The following is a 27,668-nucleotide window of genomic DNA, read 5'->3' as shown; positions in this document are numbered from 1 at the left end:
GGAGAGCAGGGAGCTGGACAAAAGAAACCTTCTGATTTAACAGTCACCTGCTAACCAAGTTACCAGGGATAACATCTTGGCAGGAGAGAGGAGGAGAGCAGAGAACACTGGGCTTCCAATTAGGTCACTGCCTCTGGGCCCCAGGGGGCTTCCTCTCCAAGTCCCCAATCTTTGGCATCTGTCTCTGGCTAGTTACTATCTAGCCCCGGAAATGTTGTCTTGCTAAGGGGCACTGGAAGCATTCCTGAAGCAAAGCAAGTTCCCCTGGCTGAATCTTTAAGGGGGAGGCTGTTTCAAATCTGAAAACCTGTGTCTGTAACCCCCACTGGAAACAGAGCGAGGTTTTATGCAACCGATCTCGGGAGAGGCAGAAGGGGATATCTTTCTAAAGCACATTGATTTCTCTCCCATGCCCTTATTCTTGCCTATTTTCGTTGCAGCCCAGGTGCTCATTGTTATTTGTTCTGCTGAGCTTTATCTCATTGTTTTTTAATTAATTTGATTTTCTCACATCCCCTACAAAGCCTGGAAAAAAATCTCTCTGATCCCACAAACTACGTAGCTCACTCTCCTTCGGATCCCTCCCTTGTGACTCACAGCTTTTGGCCAGACTCCCAGGGCCAACCCCCACCCTTGGCCTTGGCTCCCAGCATTGACTCCAAACTTTCCTATACTCGATACACATGAAAGAGCTGACAAGATGCACATATGATAATCTGATTATCTCCTGACCACTCGCCATCAGAACTCCCACTTTGTACCACTGTTACATCTGAGTTAGACTGACCCCCATCAGGGCAGCAGCCTGTCATTTGAGTTATTTAAAGCATCACATGAACTTACACTGCTATACAAGTTTCAGAGTAGCAGCCGTGTTAGTCTGTATCCTCAAAAAGAAAAGGAGGACTTGTGGCACCTTAGAGACTAACCAATTTATCTGAGCATAAGCTTTCGTGAGCTACAGCATGCATCTTATGAAGTGAGCTGTAGCTCACAAAAGCTTATGCTGAAATAAATTTGTTAGTCTCTAAGGTGCTACAAGTCCTCCTTTTCTTTTTACTGCTATACAAATAATCATACTTGGCTCTTCTGAAGCCACTCCCATCCTAGGGCCTCAGTCTTAACCCAGAGATGGCTTTGAATTCAGTGTGGATCTCTACACACAGCAGCTGGGCCATCCCCTCCACCGTAGCAGTCGGCTTCCTGTTGACCAACCAGCTCCACACTCCCAGGAAGATGCAAGGGCAGAGCCTAAGTTAGTGCTGCAACTACCAGCATTGGCTTTGGTACAGATATGCACTTGGATACTCCCTGCCAGATACAGGGAGTACAGTTCCCTGGCTTATTCTCTCCCTGCAGAGCTCTGGCAGAGGGTCTCCTGCCGGATCCCCAGGCGAATGAAAGCAAGACTCGAAGCCAGTACCTCACCGTTTACATGCTCCCCACCATAGATGCATCCAATCTGGTTTCCTCCCAAGAACAGAACCACAGAGGGCAATCAGGCCCAGAGGATGAGACCTCCTGTATGATCGTGAAGAGATGACTTGTCATGGAGAGGGGTGGTGTCCAAAGAAAACTGGAAAAGCTCTCAATACAACCGAAGAGAAGGCTCAGAGAAAGGAAGCTTCAGTGATTCAATTACTTGTTCTGAGACCCAGCTGACATGTGGACAGTGTTTAGAAAGAGTTTATAGCTAACAATGGAAAAATAATTTGTTTATCTTGAGATTAAAGTTCTTGGCATGTACCTTCCTCGGCAGGATAGGGGATATAGCCTTCTACCCCTACAGCTTGACAGCTTTGACCTCAGCAATGAATCCAACCACAGCATTACAACAACAAAGAAATTTTAAAAAGCCCTGCATTTAAGGTCTTTAGTTGGGGATTCAGCGTTTAGCACAGAACTTAGTGTAACACTGTGTGTGTGATCAATCCTCTTGCTGTGAAACTTGCATTGTTATGGAAAGCGGCTCTAAAGTTTAATGTAGGAGATGGAAAAACAAAACCTTGAACGACCATCTGATCCATTTTAAACAAGGTGGGGGGGGGAGGGTCCCACAACGCAGTTTCATTCAGTCCTAGCGAGCAATCAGGGACATTTCAAATGAGAATATTTTATCCAACCGCTCTCCCACATTTACTTTTTCAGCATGGATCACCTCCACAAATATGTGCAGCACCTGCCAATTCAGATTTAGGCTTCAAAATGTATGCTGAGCATTTTCTATATCAGGAAGGCAACATGGTTGAGTGACTAGGGTACAGAACAGGGATTAGGGAGACCCTGAGTTTTAATTATGGCTCTAACATTGCTTTCCTAACCACTGACTGCATAATGGTGGGTAAGGCATCAGGACACAAAATGATTTTGTTTCCCCATATGTAAAATGGGGTTAAATACCATACCTGCCACGCTCATGGAGTCTAAGAGATTTATCCATCGTGAAGCATTTGGAGAGCCTCAGTTAGAAAGCTCAATGTATACACGGTGACTGTGCTTAGTGTAAATATATATATGTCTAAGGCCTGGATAACATAAATATCTATTTGTCCTTAAAGCCAGGATTTAACATTTTTTAGGTCAGAGCTGCACAAGCTGGGAGACAGGGCCTTTCCATTTCATGCCAAACCTAGCTTAATGAAATCCACAGGAAAATGTTGGTAACATCAAATATGAAAATGTGACCCACAAGGAGGGTCTGGTCCAATTCCCACCATACACATGTCCAAGTGAGATCAGTTTCCAGCCACTGGTTAGCACTTCTCTGGATGAGGTAATAGCAAAAGACAAGGCCATGACTTTGCTTAATCCCCCTCAAAACAAAGCAGTTTAAAATAAAACACACACATTAGCTGCACAACAACAATGCAGACCAAAACATTCTGAAAAATCCAGGAGAAACTTTGGCATCTCAATTTCTTGCCTTCAAGAAAGGGTACAGATTCAAGTCGTGGCAGACTTGGTTACTGGAGACTGCTATTTCTCATGCAGTCTGGAAGGTAAGTGCTCCAGCATTGTTTGCAGAGTCCCCTGGGCTTTCCAGTGCTGAGGACTGCACACCATTTGTGGCTCATTCCCCAACATTTAATCAAAAACTTGCCAACAAGAAATAGGCACCATTAGATCTACTATTTCTGACTTGTTGCTCTCAGTGGAGATTGCAGCTTAATGTACTTTATACATTTCTAGAACCCAGTGCAGAGGAAAGGAAAAATAAACCCTTAAGGCACAGCTGTGGTCAAGAATGAAAGATTATGAAAGAAAGCGGAAGGCAGACTGTGGTTCACTAATGACCATTTCACTTCTAAAGGTCTCATCTACCCCAGAACATCCTGAGACCGCTAATTAACGTACATGACTAAAGCTAGAGAAGCTGTTTTAACACAGACCAAGTTTAGACCCTGACTTCCATTAGGTGCCTGGCACTTCAGATTTGGTACGTGAGGGATCAGCTTGATTCACATTGAACAGCTTCACCTAGCCACAGCCATGGTCCTCTGTACAGACATCAATGAGGCAATGCTAACCACTAAACTGCTAAGTCTTTCCAGTCATTGGTGACCAACTGCACTGGTCCTTCCTTTAAAAATGATACAGTTCCTGAGAAACTAGATATATACTGAAATAATATTAATGACTGAAACCTACAAGAGTCGATGAGTTAAATGACTCACTCTATCCTCTGGTCACCCTGTGGTTCTGAGCTCTCATCAGGGCCTGGGGGATTGTCGGAACTAGAGGTTTTTTAAATTGAAGTAACTAACTTGCTTATACATGCTAGTGTGAAGACTCCACAAACGTTTGTGATTTATCCTGGAATAACTCATAAATGACAGTTAACTGGAGTTAAAAACCTCTGGTGTAGACAAAACCTGAGAGAAGCAAACAGGCGCCATGCAAGAGAGCCACTGTAGGTACTCTGACTGCACAAAATGGCTACCTGGGCAGCTCATCCGGGTTATCAGGTCCCATGGAATCATTCTGGGGGCATCCACACACAGGGTGCCTTGCAGCTGTGCTTATTCCAGTGCATGTTGGGACTCTCCAAGCACCTATTTTTATGAAATCTCGTTCAACTGATACAACCGTCCCATCTACATTGGCTAAAAGCCATTGTAGCATGAACTGATTCAGCTGGACCAGAGCTGACGTCTTCACGACAGGTGTTGCAACAAACCTGTACAATTAATGATGGCCGCCCCCCTGGCACAGCTGTTATGTGTGGATGCAAGATGCTGCAAAGCTCCAGATGTCCAGCTGTTTGTTGCAACATTTAACATAGACAGGGCTCGTATACACTAAGATGCTGAGACACAGTGAAGTTGGAATATAGGACAACTTGCACTTAGATGGAAGTCCATATCTTGCCTGGTTTTAACTCAAACCCAGAGTGTTATGTCAGGATAGTTTTTTGTCTTAGCTTTTTACCTTGCTTAATTAACAAAGTAAGTGACCCTACTCAGACAATTAGCAGCTCCTTCTGAAGAACGACCCATTATTACCAAAAAAGGCTAATACAGATATTGCAGCATACCAGTTTCAGATGTGGTTAGCATTCTAGCTCTTTAGCAACATCCCCTCTTTCGCCCCCGCATACTGCAGTCTCCCCTGCATGCTCTCCAAGACATTTTAGAAATTCATATCTAGCTAAGTGCATCAAATTTCAATCCAATGCAAATTTAAAAGGAGCACGCTATGGGGAGTCCCAACTGAGCCAGCTGGAGCAGAGAAGCCTTGTCCTCTCTTCTCTCATCCTACCCAAGCACACAGACAGCAGTATTAATGAGGTAAGCTTTTTAACAAATTGAAATATATTCAGGGTTTGAATTAGGGCAAGATGCCTGCAGGGCTTGACACTTTGCTTTTGATGGGACCAAGTGACAATACGCATGTTTTCCCTTAACAAAGTGAAATGGAAGCAGCGGTTGTTTGGCTCCTACTTGATAATATTGCCTATTCTTTTAAGTAAATTAACACTGTTCCTGAAAAGTACCCTGCCCAGCTAGGATGCCACAGAAATAGTAATAGAAAGTTTTAATGACAAGTTTGCAATCTTCCCCAAGACCTCTATCTCTCTGCTTATTTTCTGCCCTACACTTGCTCTCATTTAACCTTCAGGTATCCACTTCAATAACCAGCAAACAGCAGTAGTGGACACTGTCAACAACGGGATACAAAATCCCCACCTCTATTATGCTCAGGACAGTTCTCTCTTACTTATGAACACATTTGTATAGTTCTCTCAACTAAGTATCCAGCTTTAACCTACTCTGCATTGAGCCCTTTCATAAGTGACAAGAGCTGGCTGTCATGAAAACGCTGCACTAATTAGCCACTCACCAGGAAAAAGAAAAATGCCTCCATAATTTAGACCCTATTAGGCAAACGCTTGGTTGCAAGATAGCCTTCTTAAAAGGCCAACATGAGTTGGAGCAAGCTGCACAGCTAAGGATACTCCATAAAAATCTCTCAGCCTCTGCTCTTCAGTTGTCCACACCTAGGGACTACCGTGACTCAGCCACTGCTATACTGCACGGGAAGGATTTGGGGGTGTGAGGAGAAATCTTTCAAGTGGCTGGTTCCCCAACCACGGAGGACTTGAAAGAGTATTGTCAACATCTAGAAATACCCCTGGAACAAGGAGCATAGGTTTGTAAGATCTTTCCTGAGTCCAACCTCCCCTTTCTGGGTTGTTCTTCTCCATCTGTTCTCTCCCTTATTCTTCCTTTGTTTCCAGGTTCTATCCTCCCATCCTGCATTGCTGCTGAAAGCTTTATTAATCGTTTCAAAACATAGTGTGGTCCAGATAGGGACTGACTGACAAAAGGAGAGAGACTTGACAGTGCTAGAATACCTCAAAGGTAAAGAGATTTCCATGGTGCAGCTCATTTGAGAGCATTTTCTGCTTCTGCAGCCTGGAATAGGGTACCATCTGGACTGGTAGGAAGTGGTATCACTTCCTGTATGACTGAATCATTTTCTCCCTAGCTTCTAGACTCTCCTCTGCAACCTCTCCGCCCCATGTGCTCAGCAGCAGAGTGAGGTCACTAGAATTTGAATCACTGATGTACTGCTGTGAGGGAGCTCAGGAGATTAGTAAGTTTCACTCTCCATGTGTTGCAGAAGCACTCAACTCTCCTACACACAATGACAGATACCCATGAACTTGCTAATCACTAAAATGCACAGCTGTGCATAGCTAACTAGAACATCCTCTGAAACAGATTCATAAGGAAAAATCTTGAACTACAACTATGCTTCCAGGTGCCATTCACATAAACAGTGTAGATTTTCCAGAAAATGCAACATCTTTCAGTGGCTAGACTAGATCAGACCATCTCTTGTTGGCACTTGGAAACACTGCTTACTAAGCACAGTTGGAATACTCATGCTGTCCCACAAAATATGAATGACAGACTCTGGATAGTAACTTAAAAGAAACCAGATGTCAACTAAACAAACAGACCAGCACAAATAAAAAGTTAAGAAATACGTAACTTAATTGCTCTGGCTTTTACTTATGGAGCCTTTGGCATGAGAAACTCTTTCTACTGCTGTGGAAGCAAACTCTGCTCTTCGATTATTCAGCAAAGTTAGTTAGGGAACTATGGGTTGTGTTTTGTCAGCATTTCAAACTTACAGTAAGTTGCCTATTGAATGAGAAAGAGAAAATTGATGAACAGGCATTAATGTGTGGCAGGGAACTTGTTTAAACCAGCACACAGAGAGTACTCGTTTTAGGGAAATCAATTCAACCCAGTTTTCCAAGCACATGAAAAGAATATTTAATGTTCGCCTCCACAGATCTATGTAGATGGATCACCAAGGTTTAGCGCTAAATGATCTCTCTCAAGACCAATGATTGGTTTAAAACAATCATGGAAACTGCTTTTGATTTTTAGAAGTTAAAAACCGTTTCTCTTCTGATTATTAAGCCACTCATGGATGTAGGAAACCGGTTAACAGTCTTCAACAGCAAGTCCCTACTGCCCCCTACAGCCAGTGTCTCGAACGAGGTCTGACTCCAACAAGAGAGCCTTCATCGGGTGATTCAAAAGGTAACTGTAACCAAATTATTTTCAAATGAATTTCCCACTTTACACGTCGGTGTCTCTTTCCTGATGGACAATGATGCACAGGTGGCCTGCAAAGAAAGTAAAAAGAGGACACAAACCCATTTTCTTCTTTGTGCTGAAAAGAGGAGGCCTGGAAAGGGTTTTTTTCTGCTGCTTTTTTGCCTAAGAAATTCAAGGCTTGCCAACTCCAGGTTTCCGAGAGAACTAACGTGATGAGGGTCCCACAGCTAGCAAGAAAGCGAAACCTGACTGAGACAGGAATGGATCTATTCTGAGGGTTCAGCACACTAGTTTTTTTTTGTTTTTTGTTTTTGGTCTTATAAACACAGTTTTACTCGAACATGCTAGAAACACAGGGGAGAAGAGATGGGATCAGCTCTCGGATGAAGAACAGCTGGCAGAAGCTGAACCCGGGCAAGACAGAGGTGATGGTGACAGGCATAGGGAAGTACGGGGAAGAGCTTGCAGCCACAGTGCAATCTCTGTTGGTTGAAGATACATACCCACAATTGGTGAATTCAGTCTGCACTCTAGCAGTAATCTTGGATCCCTTGCTGATGCTGAGCTCTCACGTAGCAGCATCCATGAGTAATGCTTTCTACCACCTCTGCTTGGCTAGGAAACTCCATCCCATCCTGGTGGATGAAGACCTGGCCTCAGTTATTCAGGCCTTTGTCACCTCTCAGTTTGACTACAGCAGTGTAGCGTACCAGATCATGAAGCCTTCACCACTTAGGAAACTCCAACTAGTTTAGAATGTTTCACTGCGTCTCTCCAGCAACGCAGGCTTCCTCGGACATATCAAACCCATCCTCCGCTCTCTACACTGGTTTTCCATAGAATTACAAATTAAGTTCAAGGTCTTGGTCTTTATCTTCAAAGCGTTACAGGGCCTGGGCCCCAGACATCTAAAAAAACCACCAAATCTCTGGGACAAAGACAGTGGTCAACAACTCTGCTTTTCTGACACAACTGGAACCCGCAACAATCAGAGTAAAGCTCATCTGTGTGGGAGACAGAACCTTCTCCAAGGACAGTCTAAGACCATGGAAAAGCAAGGACCATCACAAACCTCCCCACTTTTCACTCCAAATGCAAGGCATTTTGACCTGCCCTCTCTTACATAAACACACTTCTCCCTCTGGGGAGAGGATGACGAAACAAACATGTGACAGACGCATAGTCACATTGCTCAATGCACTACTGGATGGCACTTAAATACTACCATGATGAGTGAGGTATAAAAACCATGACAGTGAATGACTGAGAAAGCTCCTAATCCACTTCTCCAGGTCCTCCAAGGAGACCTCTAGCAAAATAGGGAAAACAAGTCAGGAGTTCCTGGTAAAAACAAAAACGGCCTTCCTTGTCCATCAAAGGAGAAAGAAGTATCACTCCAGTCTCTATGAATACTGGTGAAACAAAGGCAAGGGTAGAGGACAGGACACAGTCGCTTAAATACTATGTCGTCGGGTATTGTTATAAGAATCAAGAGAGATTGATAGGAAGGATGATCATCTTTGGGGCACAGACCATCTTTTTGTTCTGTGTCTGTATAGTGCCTAGGCCCATGACTCGGGCAGCTAGGTGCTACACTAATACAAACAACAACAATAATCCTGACTCAAGTCCAAGCAGACCTCTTCCTTCTAGTTTGGAAAATGAAGCCCTCTACGTTGTTTCCTTCTCTACTCCAAGTCGAGCGCTTTTGCCCCCTTTGTTCTCCTATGCAATCTGGCCATTGCTGGGGTGAGAGCCTTCTTCTCTGCAGCCCCTGTTGTTAGCAACAGCCTTCCCATATCTCTCCTCCTCAGTTCTCCACCTCACTTCCAATCTCATTTTTAAATATGTATATATTAATACATGCATGTTTACCCTTGTTCAGACCACGTAGTTTCTTCCCCCATATTCCCCCCATGAATATTTTGGGGCACAGTTTGCACGAGAAGTGCTGTACAAAGTTAAGCTGCATTGCATTGCTGACTGGACCCCTGAAGGGGCTGGGTTTAAATGTGGTCAGGACACCACCTGCTGATGGGACGAGAGATGTTTAGTGTAGTCAAAACAGACAAATGATAAATAATGACAAGAATGGAAAACCAAAGACTTCGGGCCTGGAGAGAAGGGCAATAAGCTACATACAACATCCCTCACCTGCCTTCCTCATCTTTCCTCCACTTCAGTTCACACTAGTCACTTTCTTCACTGCCTACTCTCACACTGAGCTTCCATCCATCCCTGACTTACCAGAACTGGCTCAGATACACATCCCAGAGCAGTAGAACCACTGTCTTCTTCTGTTAAAGGGACAGGTCATTTCTCCAACTTCTTCTGGCATCTGGCTTCTAATGGCCACAAACAATGAATTAGATATTGGATAAGTGATGTAGCCACTCTATTATGGCAGCATCATCCAAGACATCAAGCGTATCTACCCACCATCACAATGATTAAAAGTCCATAACCAGATGGCATGTTGTTATCCTTGAGCTCCACAGGGCTGAAGCCCCAGTAGTAAAGATATAAGTTAAACCACCGTGACCACAACAAATCCTGTTGTAATGAAGAAGGATCTTTCAGTTCATATGGCTGTTCTGAAGGACATATGAGAGCTGATCCAGAGAGACTAGGGGATACAGATCTGAGTTGTCTGCCAAGAAATGCATCATCAATCCAAAATAAAGTTCTGCACCACCTGTTGAGCTGTTCCTTAGAAAGGCTGTGTCTGATGTGCCATCTGACAGGCTCAACAATTTCAGAGAAGAGGCATCTTGACTTAGCTGGTGTTTTAGGTGTGGCTTCGAGATGTAGTTGTGAAATAAGCTGTCTTGATGGCTGACCGTGCACAATAATGTGCCCAGAGCCCTGTTTTTATGCCTAATCACTGAAGGAGCAATGCCAACAAAGACCAGAGGGTTAGAAACTCGAGTTCTCCGGGTCGCACCAGTGATGAGACAAATGGTAGAGTTGACTGCTGAGCCTACCTTGCCAGAACGACAACTGGAGCCCCATGCTGCCACACAATATTCAGCAGATGCAATAATCAGGGCACTGGTAGATTTCCATAAGATTGCAGTGCTAGCACAGCAAGATTTGTCAGAAAACCTGCAGAGGAGTACAACTCTTGACTGCATTTTACCACGTGTCTTCTTGATGTGTTGTCAAAAGTACAGAGAGTGGTCAAGCTTTATCCGCAAATAAGTGGGATACAGTTCAAAAATGATCAGCTGGTTGTTCAGAAGGAGCTGCAGCTGCCAATGAGATTCAAGTGGTGAGATGGAAACAAAATGGCACCATCTTTAGTACATTTAGTTTAAGTCACCACTTCGAAAAGTACTTGGCCAAGGTGTCAAGATCAGATGACAGGCAGGACTCCAGCTCCTCAAAGCTCCTTCTGGCTACTTCCAGGCAGATGTCATCAGCATACACAAATTGAGTTGCCAAGATGGGCAGCAGATCAGCTGCATGTATATTAAAGAGCACCAGAGCCAGTGCAGATCCTTGGGAAAGTCCATTGTTCATATGACATGGTCGATTCGAACCATCACCACACTTGATGGTCACTATTCTGTTAGAAATCATGTGCATAATAAACGCTACAAATTCCTTATCTGGGACAATGCAGTATAATTTTAAGACTAGTCCATGGTGCTGAACTGTGCTGACCTTCTGTCCTGCATCCTCAATAAAAGATGTCAGTCTAATCACTTGATCCTCAGCACTACGACTTGGTCAGAATCCTGCCTGGTAATAAGGTAACTGTGGGTTGATTAAAGGCAACGGTCATTTAAATAAAAGCTTCTGAACAGCATATACAGAAAGCTTCAGTTTCCTGTGTTGTCAAGCTACACCTACCTAGCTATAAGAAAAGGAGGACTTGTGGCACCTTAGAGACTAACAAATTTATTTGAGCATAAGCTTTCGTGAGCTACAGCTCACTTCATCGGATGCTTGCAGTCTGAATGCATCCGATGAAGTGAGCTGTAGCTCACAAAAGCTCATGCTCAAATAAATTTGTTAGTCTCTAAGGTGCCACAAGTACTCCTTTTCTTTTTGTGAATACAGACTAACATGGCTGCTACTCTGATACCTAGCTATGTTATGTGCCCCTCAGCTACGGCCAAGGACCTGGGGCTTAACGCTAGCCATTTCCATGGCACTTATCATCATAGTATCCAAGCTTTGCACATTTTAATTGATTAAGCCTGACACAACTCCTCTGAGATACGGAAGAGTAATTATCCCCATTTTACAGATAGGAAACGGAGGCACAGAGAGGGAAAGTCATTCACTTAAGGTAACCCAGGTCTGACCACATATACGCAGCAATTTCATCAGAGTTCCAGGCCTCCCTAAGTATATTAACAAGCTTTAATTAAAATACTTTCTTTTATTTATTTTAAACCTGCTGCCTATTAAGTTCATTTGGTGACCCTTAGTTCTTGTGTTATGAGGAGTAGTAAACAACACTTCCTTATCTACTTTCTCTACACCAGTCATGATTTTATAGACCTCAATCATATCTCCCCTTAGCCGTTTCTTTTTCAAGCTGAAAAGTCCCAGTCTTATTAATTTCTCCTCATACGGAAGCCGTTCCATATCCCTAATAATTTTTGTTGCCCTTTTCTGAACCTTTACGAATTCCAATATATCTTTTTTGAGATGGGGTGACCACATCTGCACACACTATTCAAGATGTGGGCATGCCATGGATTTATATAGAGGCAACATGATATTTTCTGTCCTATTTTCTATCCCCTTCTTAATTATTCCCAGCATTCTGTTCACTTTTTTGACTGCTGCTGCACACTGAGTGGATGTTTTCAGAGAACTATCCACAATGACTCCAAGATCTCTTTCTTTCTTGAGTGGTAACAGCTAATTTAGATCCCATCATTTTATATGTATAGTTAGGATTATGCTTTCCAATGTGCATTACTTTGCATTTATCAACATTAAATTTAATCTGCCATTTTGTTGCCCAGTCACCCAGTTTTGAGAGATCCTTTTGTAGCTCTTCGCAGTCTGCCTGGGTCTTAACTATCTTTAGTCATTTTGTATCATCTGCAAATTTTGCCACCTCACTGTTTATCCCTTTTTCCAGATCATTTATGAATATGTTGAATAGGACTGAACCCAGAACAGACCCCCGGGGGACACCACTATTTACTTCTCTCCATTCAGATAACTGACCATTTATACCTACCCTTTGTTTCCTATCGTTTAACCAGTTACCAGTCCATGAGAGCACCTTCCCTCTTACCCATGGCAGCTTATTTTGCATAAGAGCCTTTGGTGAGGGACCTTGTCAAAGGTCAACTACAGATTAAATCAGAACCTGCCATGGTCTTCAACCCTCGCAGAGCACTAAGTGAAAAGAACATGTCCTGCAAAAATAAAAGTGTTCTGTTCCATCTAAAGTCACCTAATTGAAAAAGGAAACATACTGATTCTTCTGCTATGCGTTTACCCCTTATGTAATTGATTTAACAGTAGGCTCCTGCATTAACCGTTTGTAATCGCTAATTCCTCTGTTGAAAGGGTTTGCAGGAAGTGACTTTCCCTTAACTTCAAGGGGTGAAGTCCCCACTGTGTGTGTGACATTCCCACAAACTAGGGGCCTAGATGCTATAGGGATGGGCCCTGTGATATCCCTCAGATGGGCAGAGATTGGAAAAAGCTATGCTTTAACCACAGATACTGAATTATTTTAAAGATCCCTGATTGCAACAGGTTAACACAATTTCATAACTTGGTTAAAATGCTGTTTAGCCCCCATCTACGCAGGCAAGAGAAAACTGAATTATAACCTGGCAAGGAACTAAGCCTCAAGTTCTCCTTGGTTTGTGTTTCCCCTACCTCAGGCCTATTTATCTCAATTTCTCCTGCTGACTCCCATCTTGACCTTGTGAACCTGCTCAAGATGCCAACTGCTTGTTTGAAATCTTTCAAAACAATGCACTCTTCTGCAAGCCTTAGGAACCTCTCAGATCCAAGTGGGACTTAGCCTGTTATCTCTAGTGACAGGCATTCTGTAAAAGCAGAGAGACAGAATCTCTGAACTGGGTCAGCTAAAGTGATCGGTCTACAAATGAAGCTACCAAGACCATACAGTAATTTGCTAGTCACCAAGAAGGACCATCCACACTGCCAGCACCAACTGTGCAGCAGAGAAAGTAGAATCAAGCGATGAGACTCCACTAATTTCTGAAGCCTGGAGCAGCACATAACAAATCTGGGAAGGCAAAGAGAAAACTGCAGAGCCTAGTCAAGGAGAAGTCTATGTTGCAGTTTCTGAAGCTCTTCAGAGAGCAAGGCAGATGATACATCAAGGGCCTCATTTCCTTATAGGTAGAATTTCCTTTAAAAAAAATGATCATTTTTACTCTGTGAAAGTGGGACATAAACTGCCAAAAAGGGCTGGAGGGTTGGAAGATTTCTCCTTGCCGAGTTCATTACTTACCCTACTTACAATTTCCTCTGTGAAATTTTAATTAGATGCCGGCGTAGAAAGCTGATGAGATTTAAGGTCCCATAAGTCATCTATATTCTAGTAAAGAGAGGCTTACCCGACTCTGAACCTTCACATAGCCACTGTACAGTGACAGCTTCTGATCCAAATGGCGAGGACTGTTGCTGACAAATAGCAGGGAATTAGTACCTCGACTGATCTTGCTGATCACATCCTGGCAGTGCAATAGGCAGCTGTCTGGGTCCCTACTGGGTCTCATACTACACTCCTGTTGCCTGTGCATCCCCTCCCCCGCCCCGGTTTCCATTAACCCTCCTACTGATGCCCTATAAAATCAGGACACCTTGTCGCCCTAGTCTTCAGAGGTGTGACCTCCTCACTTTCCAGGGAGAGGAGGAGCTGCAGAGAGGACCATGGGAGATAATGCAAGACTCAAAAGTCGTCACTCAGCAGGTGTGAGATAATATGCACCTGGACAAACCTCTATGTTCCAGTTGTCACGCCGACCATTCTTTAAGCCACAGCTAATGCAAGTCCCTGTTAAAATCTTTTGACATGATCAGTCCTAGCCCCACATTCTCAGCAGGCCATTTTTACACTACTTACACCCTGTAGTCTACAAACCACACTAAGCCAAGTTCTTTTTGCTCTCCTTCATTGGGTAAAGCAAACTGGAGGCCTGTATACACAGGTGTGTGAGAGATGCAAATACAGAAGAGAAAACCAAACAAGCCCCTTCAGGAACAGAAAAAGGCATTTGATGCTTTAACAACACAAAGTGCTTCTATAGCACCTTCCATATGAGGATCTCAAAGCAGTTTATACACAGTTCATAGGCACTCCCAATGCTCCTGGGAGGTAAGTTACTATTCCCACTTTGCAGATGAAGAAGTGAGGAAGAGGGAGGTGCCATGACTTGCACAGCAAGTGCGTGGCAGAGCTGGGAACAGAACCCAGGTCTCTTCCAAATCCCTGTGCAATTTCTCCATCCTCACTTCACTTGCTTCTGGCCTATCTTCCTGGGAGAAAAATTCATGCTCACTTCAGGGATATCAAGGAAGTGGAAAAAAGCAACAAAAAAACACAACACTTTGTTAGCCATTCAGGATAGGCAGCAAATGCCAGTGCAACCTTGTGGATTAACCCAGCCTTAACTGGAGGAAGCTGGGAGGTTTTTCTCTTTCATAAGGGAAGCCAAGAGCATAACCGCTCGCTCTACATTACAAGTTTGGTTCAGCAACAGCAAGATGCTATCCGTGAGGTGTGACACAGGCAACAGTGTATAACAAAACTACAACACATGGAAATAGAATAAAAACCTATGTAAAAATTTAACTAGCACTTTTTGGTCCTCTGATGATTTAGTTATGGATGCCAGTTTATGTATTGTAAAGGCAGAAGACAACCCTATAAAGGAAAGTTTACTAGAGTAATAAAGTGAGTGTTTCAGACACACCTTTGAGGAAGGCTGGCCAAGACATGGTAGGGTGCAAGGGGAAAATGATCCTTCAACTTGCGACACTTAAATGCTGCCAAAGAGGTAGGATGTTTGAAGTGTAAAACAGATACTGAGCCCGCAGGTTTCAGCAGCATCACTCCTTCACCCCGCTGGCTCATCACTTTTCAGACATTACAGGGACAAACAGTATGATCCAACAATTAAAATCAATGGGGAGATTCATCGACTTCAAAGGGAGTTAAATCAGGCCCAAAAGCCAGACTTAAGTGCAGCTCAAGGGATCGGTAATTTTCTATAAAGCTTTTAGTGGTCCCAGGCCTGATTATCCAGGAAGCCCATCTTTCCCTTTATACCCTACTGTGGCATTTAAGACAGTCTGGAGGGTTTCTAGGCTAAGAGTGTCCGGGGGCAGGCAGCCTTAGGTCTCTCTCAGCATTGCCTTTGGAACTCCTTCGCTCTTGATAATTCATAGCCTGAGTCTAGTGGCCTTCAGGTAAGGATGCAGTCATTTGGCTTTGCTTTGGTTTAATTTTTCTCCACTTTGCCATTTGATGTCATTAATGTATTTTAATGCTGTAAATATGCTCTTACCTTCTATGGCCACAGGCGCTCTACTGGACATTAAATACAGGCCCCAAATGGCCATAGCATGTAGTTTTGATAGAGAGCAAACTTTTCCCTTGGCACTGATAAGCACGTTTTCTTTTCTAAGGTCTTATCAGCACGCTAGAGCAACCTGGCCTGGGAGAGGTTAAACCAAACGGCCAAGTTTCCCTCTGTCTCACGTGTGCATGCTGTTATTCCACTTACTGCTGTAAATTATTCACATCAGAAAAAGGCATTTCAGGAAACTGTCCACATCATTTCAAGCTTCAAAATATCAGTTTATCATTTATATGGCACCGTTCACCCCAAAGCCCTTTACCAATAGGAATCATTTTACAGTGTAATCAGAGAAACGCAGCCACTTCTGGGGTACAACATGGCAGCTGTTACAAAGCATACTACAGCTCTACATAATTTAGGACAGGAGATGAAGAATCCCATTGCCAGGGGAATTGTCAGGGGAAATTCAGAGAGGCAGAACGGAATTATCTGGGTTGGGAATCTAGTCAGGACACTGCAACAAAAAGGGCCTTTTATGGGATCTTTAGTAGCCAGAAATCAGCAGGGTTGGGGTTTTACGTTGCAGCTGAAGGATGACACCACTGGTACCACAAGGCCCCTAATCATGTGGGGCATTTGTTTTTTATGATTCAGAGGGAAGAACACCTATTACTGAAAAAAGAAAAGGAGTACTAGTGGCACCTTAGAGACTAACCAATTTATTTGAGCATAAGCTTTCGTGAGCTACAGCGCTACTCTGAAACCTATTACTGAGTCACCCACACTGCTTCCTGCAGTGCCTAGGGGATCTCTCACACAAGCGTTTCCATTTTACTTTTTATAGTGTCAAAGCACTTTACAAACTTGAACTACTTTCCCTCTGCCCTCCCCTTGTGCTTTTACCGACCCTTCCATCCAAGGTCCTCAGATGGGTTACATACACAAACTGAAAAGGAGTACTAGTGACACCTTAGAGACTAACCAATTTATTTGAGCATGAGCTTTCATGAGCTACAGCTCACTTATGCTCAAATAAATTGGTTAGTCTCTAAGGTGCCTCTAGTACTCCTTTTCTTTTTGCGAATACAGACTAACACGGCTGCTACTCTGAAACCAGACACAAACTATTCCTCACAACATGCCCATAGGAAGGTATTATCCCCATTTCACAGATGGGAAGACTGAGGTAGGACAGCAAAGTGAGTTGCCTATAGCTACAGAGGAGACAGTGGCAGAGCAAAGATTACAACTCAGGATTTCATGGCATCAAAACTACACAACCCAAGGCAAATTGTCAACTGTTCACATGCTAGGCCTCAGTCCGGTGTCGGTACTGCTGGAATACTTGGCATTTTGCAGGTGTCGGTACTGCTGGAATACTTGGCATTTTAGAAGGCTCGATCCGCTGTGGCCGAGACATGGCTTCCTTGCACCAGTGGAGCTCGCTCCCTGCAATGGTCCCTCCAAAGCTGGAATCTGGTGCTGTTCAAGTGCTGATGCAAGGCTGCTCTTTTTCACAGGCCTCTATTTTATTTTCAGGGATGGGCCGTCATCGAGATTGGACAACCAAGCATACGAGGGGCAAGAATTTTATTAATATGTCTGAGGGTTAACTAGAGCCATTTGAGGTTGGGGTTTTTTTTTCCCCCCAAATATATTCTTAGACCACTAAATACAAGATCCTGGGCCTGATATAAATCTAGAAGAATAATACTGCTGCCATCAGACCGATGATAAAGTTATACGCTGCTGTAGCAAGATGGTAAAAGAGAAATCAAATACCGGTGCCTAAGGTTTCTCATTACTCAGTACTATTACCATGGAGAGAGATTCTGGGATTCTAATGCAACGATGCCACCTTGTGGAAATCACTGCATCTCATCACCCACTGAAACAGACAACTGATAACACCCATTGTTTCATGTTCTCTGTGTATATAAAATCTCCCCACTGTATTTTCCACTGCATGCATCCGATGAAGTGAGCTGTAGCTCACGAAAGCTTATGCTCAAATAAATTTGTTAGTCTCTAAGGTGCCACAAGTCCTCCTTTTCTTTTTGAGGACAACTCAGAAGCACTGCCAAACAATACCGAGCTACAAAGCAAGATTCCTTTGAATTACTGAATGGTAACCGTGCAAAGGATCTGATACAGACAGCAGCCTCTGTAATGCTCTCTATATTTTGGACAACAGGAACAATCACCTTACCATACTTTCTTGCAATGAACTAAGGCATTTTCCTACTATTAGGATATGACATCATGGTATGGTAAAAGCTTCCTATTTATAGCCACCTGCTGTATGGTACAAGTTTTACACAGCTAATGGATTGAAATTGGATAGCATGTTTGAGCCTAGTCAGTGCAAGAGAAAGAATTTGTGGTTCTAAAATCAGTGTTTTTGAGACCAGATCAGAGATGTTTCTCCCAAGCCTGGTGCCAAACACCCTTTGGAAAAAAGCCTTCTCCTTTGTTACTGTGGGAGAGAACAAGAGGGGAGGCAGGAGGAAACTCCAACTCCAAGCCACTGAACCTGGGCATGATGAAGAGCTGGGTTCCCTATAAACAAGCTCAATGCAAATCTCACTTCTGTAACTGATGTCTAGATACTACATTGAAAGGGGCATTTGAAACACCAAAAATAGATAGATTGGTGATTTACTGATTAGGCTAGTACAAATTCCTCCACAAATCCCTTATTGCACTAAACTGTCCTCCATCCCTAGGAAAAACAGAGGCTTCACAGCCATTGGGAGATGGTGAGATTCCTCACCTAGTACATTTGACTATTAACCAGTTATGCACGAAAGAGTGTATTCACTACAAAGCAGACAAAAAGGGAGATAAACTCAGGTGCCCGTGTGCACCAGACATTCAAGGTCACACGCATGTATAGTCCCACTGCTGGCATGTTACTTGCCTGTCCTACAAGAAAACGTTAAGCCCAACAAAAAGAAACTGAGACGTTGTCTGAGAATGAGAGGAGGCTGTCATAGGAAAGGGTAACAACTCCACAAAGGTTACTGGTGACATCCTAATGCAGGACAAATAACCCACGAGTGTGTACAAGTGAAAGAGAGAATGTGGGAATGGATAAGCATAGATGTTCTTTTGTTTGAGCCATCTCTCCCTCTCTTTTCCATCCCCTCCAGGTTTGCTGCTGTCTCTTAAATTGTGGTGGGGATTCGACTGTATCAAAAGAACCAGCATAAAGGTTATTTTCTGGGTACGGATGCAAGGAATTCTCCAAATGTAGTAATAGCCTGCATTATGTACAGTCTCCCATCAATGGCCTTATCTTCAGAGATGGGTACGTATCATTAGCCCCATTTACAGATAAGGAAATTGAGACACAGGAAGTAAAGTAACTCATGCAAGGTCACAGAGTGAAAGAGTGATCAGTAGAACTCAGGTTTCCTGACTCCAAGTCCCCTGCTCTAACTATTAGAGTTTGTCGCCCCATAGATCTCGAGGTAATAAATGAGAATAATTCGGTGTGGAGGTTAATGGTGCCCTAGTGAACGACAAACAACAAGCACTCTTCTGTTTCCCCCCTTTACATACCTAGCACTTTGATGAGGATTTTCATACTTCGATCTCAGAGCGTTTAATAAGAGTGGGAGAGCATCACTATCCCCATTTTCCAAGGAGATGGCACTATTTTGCCAAGGAGTCACACAGCGGATGTTGGCCTCCTTCATGGAAGTTACAGTGTTTCTGCAGGATTCATGCCCCTTGGCTCAGCTACATAGGTCCCACTTACAGGACTGTTTGGTTTTATGCAGCACCTTTCACACTCACCACATCCTAATAGGCCTTCCGAAGAGAAGCAAGTCATCCTACTAGGGCAGCATGTGTATCTGACTGCACACACAGCAGCTGTTTGCCCCCAACAGTAGCTCAAATGCCATTCTGGAGAGGAGGAGCATGTTGGGGACAGGAGCATGTTGACTAGGATTATCCCTTGTTTTCGTTGGTGAATGTGCAATGATATTTAACCTTTCACCAGTGCAACCAGAAGGAATTGATAAGCAGAAGGATGGCATCTGCAACGTTGCAGGATCCCCCATATTCCCAGCATTGTGGGACTTGGACTCGCATCCATACCCATAAAATAACCTTTATGCTGGTTCTTTTGATACAGTTGAATCCCGACCACAATTTAACAGACAGCATCAAACCTGGAGGGGATGGGAAAGAGGGAGTGATGGCACATTCAGAATCAGAGCTCCATCAGCTAAGACACATGGTTAACTACAGGGTGAGCGATCCTAGCACTCTGGTTCTCTTCTCCTCACCACAACAGAGCAGTAACACTGGACCCACCCTCCTCCCAAAACTCACAAATATGTTGAGTAAAACATGGGAAGCCCCCACTGCACCCTAAGCACCAATGGTTCTTTAGGTTATTAGCAGGTGTCGGAGAGTCTCGACACATTTTGTCTGCTTACCACTCAGCTGCGGAGGTGGGTACAGGTGGTAGGTGCTGTAGATATCGTTGGACATCTGGAGCTTCAACCTCGTGTGATTCTTCAGCAGATCGGAGATGCTTTCCTCCTGGAAGGGAGTCTTCTCCAGGATCACTACAGCATCCTTTGCATCGCCAGAGGCTCCATTCACCTAGAGTTAGAGATCAAGATCAGCCTGCATACACCAAACTTATTCTAGCTCAGCACTTATATACCCCTCCTCCCCATCACTGCAGTAGCCACACAGCTTCCTAGCATTAGCCGCTTCCCATCAGTGGGATGGAGAGCTCACCTGCTAACAGCCAGCAGCATACTTGCCTCTGGCCACTTTATCTACAACCATGCAGGTTCTGTTCTTCACTCTGAAGAGGATGTGAGGGCTATGTAAGGGAGAGAAGAGGAGGCTGTGACAGACTGGCAATACCCTGTAATATACTGATTGAACTTTATTGGATTAAGTTAAACCTTACTGATTTAAAGTTAATAACTTTGGGGTACATTGTATTGGAAATGCAAATGTTTATGTACTAGTGAAAGATTTTATGGAACTTCTTTACCAGCAAGATAACATTAATGCAATCTCTGAAAGGCACAGGGAAGTTCAAAGATCGTTTTGGTACTATATATGTGATGTGGATTTCCTTAGGAAATGCCATGAGGTGAGGGGAATGCAAATTCTCTCTCCCAAGCCAACCTTTTGAAGATACACCCTGGGGAGAGAGACCCTTCCTATACTAACTACCTGCTTCTGAAAACTCCAGGTCAAAGACCCCTGATCTGTACAAAAGGGTGGACTGAACTTGTCACGGGTGTGCTGAAGCTGTGAGATGAACTGTAACCCCAAGGACTCACCTAGGGTGGGGGGTAGAGAGGAGGAGCTTATCCCACCATAACCCAAGTGAGAGTTGGGATGAGCTGAGGGAAGCTTATTAGCACGTGTGTAGGTTCTTTATTGTTCTTCTAACCGTTTTCTCCAACGCTTTTTACCTTAAGAATAGCGTAGGGCTGCTTAGAAAACTCTGTGTGGTGACCTGTAACTGTAGCAATCACTTTGTTATCGGTCTCTGAAGAGAAAGCAAGCAGGTGTGCTTGGGCAGCCTGCCTCTGCTGCGCATAACACAGAGAAGGCAGGGAAGTGTGCCGCATGGGAACACCCCGGTCTGAAGGGAGAGGACATGGGTCTCCCCCCAAGATGGGCAACAGCTGGAAGCCCGAGAGAGGGTGCCATGGCTGAGAGGAAGTGCAGGTGGCAGTCGCCCTGAACTGTGACAGAGTCAACAGATGCATCAGCAGCTAACACACAAAACAGACGCAGAAATACTCCCCTACCGAGTGTTCCAGGGAGCCGGCGTTTTTCAAAGAGTGTTTGCCCTGGGCAACTGAGGGAATAAGGCCATCCAGCTTCCCTTTAAGTCTTCCGTTTGTTATGTGAATTTGGAGCTGAGTAAGGAAGTTCTGACCCGGGTGGTACGGCTCTCAGAGCCTGTTAGCAAATGTCGAAACCCCACAGAGAGATGCTGACTGTTTTCTACTGACTCGTGATATCACTGATTCCATTCCATATACAAAGGAGGTGGAATTGGGCTACTGGGTAGAAGGACACAGGGTCTGGGACAGAGACCCCTTTGAAGAAACAGCCAGACCAGAGAGGGGGGAAAGGCCTGGGGTGAATCTTGTGTAGCATTATCAGTTACTTTATTAATAAGGCCACATCCCAGGAAGGTGGTGAGTTTGACCTTATACACTTTGTCTGGAGCAGAGTGGGAACGCCACCTGCTTTATGTACCATTTCAGCAATCATGAGTTCCCCAGAAAACTCAGGCCTTTACCACAACCCATCCAAGAATTTGAGATGGGTGTGAGCTGTATAGTTCACGTGATGGGATGCGATGGTTAGACCTAGCTCTCGCCACACTTCTGCTTCGTTCCAAGTTATGCAGTAATTAGGTATAGGCCCAAATTCCTGTATCATCCATATGAGAGACGGCACAGATTTATTCAGAGGTGATGTGTCAGGTGAGGTAAGTTGCAGAACAGCGAGCAAGTCTAAGCAGGGGTAAATTATATGCCAAGGGACAAGAAGAGAGGGATGTAATAAGAAGGGCAAACCAATAGGAGGATGCAAGATGCATTAAGCTAAAGTCCTTCACTTTCTCAGATTTCAGACACCTTAACTCACACCCTCAGTATGTAAATTATTCCAACTCACACACCCTTACACCCACTTACAATGTCTAATTTGACCCACGTACACCTACTGCCTGAATTTGGCCCACGGAACCTAATAAACTCTAGTCCCCTCTTCTAAAGGATTTATTCATCCAAGATTAACATGCTGCTTTGAAATTATGAGACACTTTGCAATTTCCTGACACTTCTTCATCTGCCTCAGTTCTCTCAAAGGTGGATTTACTGCAGACAATAGGGACTAACCCAATAGGATACCAAGCTTATATATGGAGTTGTGAGCTACAGTCAGACCTTTTCTGACTGCTGTATGGCTGTAAAAGTTGAATTAAAAGAGTACTTAGAAATTTCCCATTTTATGGCCCCTGAGTGGCAAGTCCATCCGTCTTATTTACGGTGTTTGAGTTACCAGGTAGTTTGCAATTCAATTTCACTTTAAACATGAAAAACCAATCTTCAGGCCAAAAGCAATAGATATGCTAATAAGAAAAATAATCTAAGACTTTAGATAGGTTTCCGATGCTTTGTTACCGAGACCAATTGCAATCGCCCCACTCCAATATTTGCCTGCTTCACAGCTCAGTAAACCGGATCTGGACAGCACCAGACTTAAAAGCAATTGAGTCACTCTAACATGCTTGAACTTATCGTTAAAAGAAGTCTCTCAATGGAAAGATTTTAATAAGGCTAGTTTAATGGGGCTATTTTTAAAAAAAATATTCACCTCCCTCCCTCCAGTCAGTTTTGAAATCTGTCGCTAGTCAAAGGCAGAGACTATTCAGGGTGTTAAAAAGCTAAAGCTTGCTTGAAGGTTTGGGGCCAGGTCTTCCGGATTTTGCCAGATGGAATCTCAGGCATGTACATAGCTGGCTTTATACCACTGGGGGTATGTGGATCTGAACTATCAAGTCACACATGACTTGCTTATATAGATCTGAGCAGCTTGGGGCTTTGCACTCCTCAGTCAAAGGTGTGAATCCAGCCTGGGTTGGAAGGGAAGGCTGTTTAGTGACAAAGCTGGGGGTCGGTTGTGTGGGGGGGAATCAACATCTAATAGGCAAATTCCACACCACAAAAGCCAACTCAACTGGGGTTGTGGGGTTCTGAGGCTGGGGTTCAAATAGCGCATGAAGACTGAACTCCTCTTGTGCTCCCATGGGAGAGTCCCTTCAGGTAAGCAGGGAGACAAACTGGGTCAGATGGGACAGTAACTATGGAAGCTAACACTGCTCTTGCCTGTACTGAACATATTGTGTGGATGGACTTTACAGCTGTCAATCCAGCACCGTTTACTAGTACTGAATTCACTTATCAATTCAGCATCGTTTACTAGTACTGAATTCACTTAGGAAAAGAGAGACCTGAGGAACTAACCAAACACAACCCAAGCAACGGTCAATTTCCACTGACAAAAGTGAATGGGAGAGTGCGGACCTAACTGGGCGAGTAATGCTATAGATTTCAGGACTGGGGGGCACAATTAGGTTCAAGCAGAGACTTGCAAGTGTCAGGATGGTGGGAATTCCTGAGCAGAAGGACATAGAGGAAAGGAAGAGTTTCCCGCAGTGGTTCAGAGAGGGGCTGGGTAATTTGCGTCTCCCTTTCTATGTCCAACATTGCTTAGAGAGGTTCATGTAACACTCCATAATAGCTAGGAAGTGGGCAACACCCAGCCACAAAGAACACAATCCTGCTGACTGTCTGCTGAAGAAAACCATTTCACTTGGCTTGCAGCCATATTCTAGTGGGTTTCATCAGGCTTTTCAGGGTGTTATAAAGCTAAAGCTTGTTTGAAGATTTGGGGCCAGGTCTTCCGAATTTTGCCAGATGGAATCTTACAGCCACCTGGTAAGAGACAGACCTGTTGTATGTATTATTGTCATCCTTGGGTAAACCTCACAAAAGGCACCTAAATTACCTGTGAAAATGAGAGGTGGCTGCTTTTGAAAGCATTACCCCTTATTTACATAGCACCCACCATCTAGTAAGTTACATAACTGTTGTACACACTGACTCTGGTATTACTCTCCATTCTTTTCTCACTGCTGTACTCAAGGATCTTTCTCTCTATTCTAGACATCTGTCAGCAGGTGGCCTTCCCCCACTGCTCCGAAACAAAATCCAAACATGCTGCATAGGTACAACACACACACATACAAGGTTGGATTTATTAACAAACCTAACAACATAAAAACCTCAGCCTAAGCTTGCTTCCAGGCTTGGCTGTTCCCAAAGGTCCTTTAGAAAGTCTCATCCCTACATCCCACTGTCCAAAGGGCCTTTCCCACCTCCCTTAAATCCAGGGTGGAATTAACAAGCTACACCTGGCACGGGGAGTCAGCAGGAATCAGTCAGCATTTCCTTGCAGACTTCAAACACTGACTAAAAGGGTGGGTCAACAGAAGAGCTCTGCCACCCTGTTACAGCATCCTTGGCGTTTATATAACACCCCCTGCCTTGAACATGCATAAGAGAAACTAGAACTGTTTCAGCTTCTTCTTGATCAATTCTGACTCTTTGCCTGTCTCTAATTTCACATTCAGAGCACTGTAGAGTTGCCCCATATTAACAATTTGTAAATAATAATAAAACTCCCTTTTGGGGGCAGTTTTCCTTACCCTGCTCTTGTGCCAAAGACTAGGAGTTTTAAAGGGCTTTGGGGGAGAATTAAAGCAAGAATGAGAAGAATTGACATGACCTTCCTGCTGCCATAGCACGATCTCCTTTGAACCTAGCACAGTACAGCGGCAGGAAGGATAGCCTCAGAGGGCTCACAAATGGGAGATTGCTTTTTGGCTGGCACTTTTGAAAACTTGTTTTTCTTCAGGGTTCAGTTACCCTGTAAAGAAATTACAAAAGAGGCAGCCAAGGGACTGTGGTGGGGGATCTGTATTCTGCTCTTGTGTATTGTTCAGTATTGGAATTAGTTACGTTTGAGCCTGCTCATGCTGAAAATCATAAGCATCATCTCAACAGAGCCTAGATTTCAGACAGACTTCACACAGAAACATTTACTATATGCAGAGAGCAGTGTGTGCGTATACAGTCATTTTACAAAATACTTAAACTCCGGACCAAAGACAACTCCCAAGGACAGCTCTAGGTCGAATAAGCAGTGACGTGAAGGGTGGTATCAATGGAAGAAACAGCATCTCTAGCACCAACTTGACATTCAGTGGGTATGCAAACAAGTGTAGCACACATACTGAAGGGATGAAAAGCAGTATGTCTAGCAGAAACAATACTAGAATGGAATAAGAAAAAGCAGCCCCTCTCTTACCCACTAACTGTCCCCCGGCACTCCTGGGGCTAGTTTCATTCCTAGCGGTAAGCAGGTGCACAACTCCATGTGACTTCCATGGGAACTGCACCTGCCCACAGCAGGACTGAATTTGAATCAGTACAAGTACAATGGATTTCCACACCTAGAGCCCAAATCTGACCTCTCATACCGGTACCAGACAGGAGTAACTCCACTGAGGACAATGGGGTCACAAAGATATAAAAGATATTCAAATTCTGTAGTGACCATGTTTAAAAAAAAGTCGGTCTAAAGCCCAATTCATTTCCTCCATACTTCCCCCACCCTCCCAGTTTGACTGGACAAACAATGTGCTTCCTCCTATGATGATGTCTCTCTCAGTACCATGTGGTTTGAGGAAAGGTGGATGATCTAGTGGTTAGATCACAGGATTGGGAATCCAAACTCCTGGGCTGCATCCCCAGATCTTCTGCTGCCTTGCTATGTGACCATGGCCAAGTCACTTACCACCCCTGCACTACACTCTGACCATCTGGAAAATGAGCATACCTGCTTCCCCGAGGTGTTATAAAGCTTCCTTAAAGCTTGCAAAACACTTTGTGATCCTTGGGTGAAATGGCCATTTATAATTATTACGGCTGAGGCAAGGAGTCCCCAGTCCGACTAACCCACTCACACAGCTAGTGAGAATGTTACAACCAGAATAATTGCCATTTCCTCTTTCTGCCTAAGTCAGTCCAAATTCTTTTCCAAGCTCAAAGCAGGCACACACAGCAGTAATAAATCTTCATGAGAGAACCAGGTTGGTGGATCTTGCTTCTGCTCATGTGTGTTTCAAGCAAGGAGCTGCTGAAATCATGAGATGATGCAGTCCTGTCCTCTCAGGCTTTGGAGGCGAATCAGCGCCCATGCTGACTATCTTGCTCATTAAAACAACAGAACCAGAGGTGCTTTCCTCATATGGTTTGAAGCCCATACCACTGATTTTGGATTTTAAAAAAGTTATTTGCTCCGTGCTTCTTACATTCCAGGGATTTACTGGGCATGACAGAAGGATTTGATTTACTTGGATAATTTTAATAATGGAAATTGGATTTAGATCTCCTTTAAAAAAAAAAAAAAGACACCCTCACCCAGAGCACAGAAGGAATGCAATTCCAGCACGTCACTGTCAAGCAGAGAACTGAGAAGACGGCTGGAAAAAATATTAACAGGCACTGCAGGTATCAGCTATGGCAAATTGTAACCCAGTGAAAAATCGACAGCATCACAACATAAAACTGCAAAAGACCCATTAGTTCATCCAGTCCATCTGACCAGGGGACAAAGGCAAGATTGTACCTGCAAGATATTATTCTCCAGCCTAGTTTTTAACAGCCTAGGATGAAAGGAGGGAGTCTACAAGAGCCGGAGGCTTGGGGCCCTTGGGGCATGGCAGGGCGAGCATTGGGGGGCCCTGCCTTGGGAGGTGTCCCTCCCTTGGACAGAGAGTAAAAAGGAGGAACAGGAACTTTACCAGGAAAGACTGTGGGGCAGAGCAACCACCCCATGAACATGGCCCCCCAACAACTGGCATCCTTGGGTCACAGAATCACAGAATATTAGGGTTGGAAGGGACCTCAGGAGGTCATCTAGTCCAACCCCCTGCTCAAAGCAGGACCGATCCCCAATTAAATCATCCCAGCCAGGGCTTTGTCAAGCCTGACCTTAAAAATATCTAAGGATGGAGATTCCACCACCTCCCTAGGTAACCCATTCCAGTGTTTCACCACCCTCCTAGTGAAAATGTTTTTCCTAATATCCAACCTAAACCTCCCCCACTGCAACTTGAGACCATTACTCCTTGTCCTGTCCTCTTCTACCACTGAGAACAGTCTAGATCCATCCTCTCTGGAACCACCTTTCAGGTAGTTGAAAGCAGCTATCAAATCAGAGCAATGCCCTCCCCTTCACCACCCCCGCCCCCCGGGGTCTGAGCGATGGCACCGGCCCCCCCTTCACCGGGTCAGAGCGATGGCAGCTTCCCCCCTTTCACCAATCATCCCCCCCCCGTCAGAGCGATGGCACCTTCCCCCCCTTCACCAATCATCCCCCCCCCGCCGGGTGAGAGCGATGGCACCTTCCCCCCCTTCACCAA

General features: G+C 44.3%; 1 protein-coding gene across 1 annotated transcript in view; it reads right to left on the bottom strand.

Annotated features, from left to right (window-relative positions):
- DCPS (decapping enzyme, scavenger) overlaps positions 1 to 27,668 on the bottom strand; it is a 64,092-nt gene that overhangs the window by 35,655 nt on the left and 769 nt on the right. Inside the window, exon 2 of the mRNA XM_074936944.1 lies at positions 20,065 to 20,233. Coding sequence (XP_074793045.1) covers positions 20,065 to 20,233 — 169 coding nt within the window. The remainder of the gene's footprint in view (positions 1 to 20,064; positions 20,234 to 27,668) is intronic.

This window comes from Natator depressus, chromosome 22 (assembly GCF_965152275.1).
Source record: "Natator depressus isolate rNatDep1 chromosome 22, rNatDep2.hap1, whole genome shotgun sequence".
Taxonomy (NCBI): Eukaryota; Metazoa; Chordata; order Testudines; family Cheloniidae; genus Natator; species Natator depressus.
This window is presented reverse-complemented; position numbering and strand designations above follow the sequence as displayed.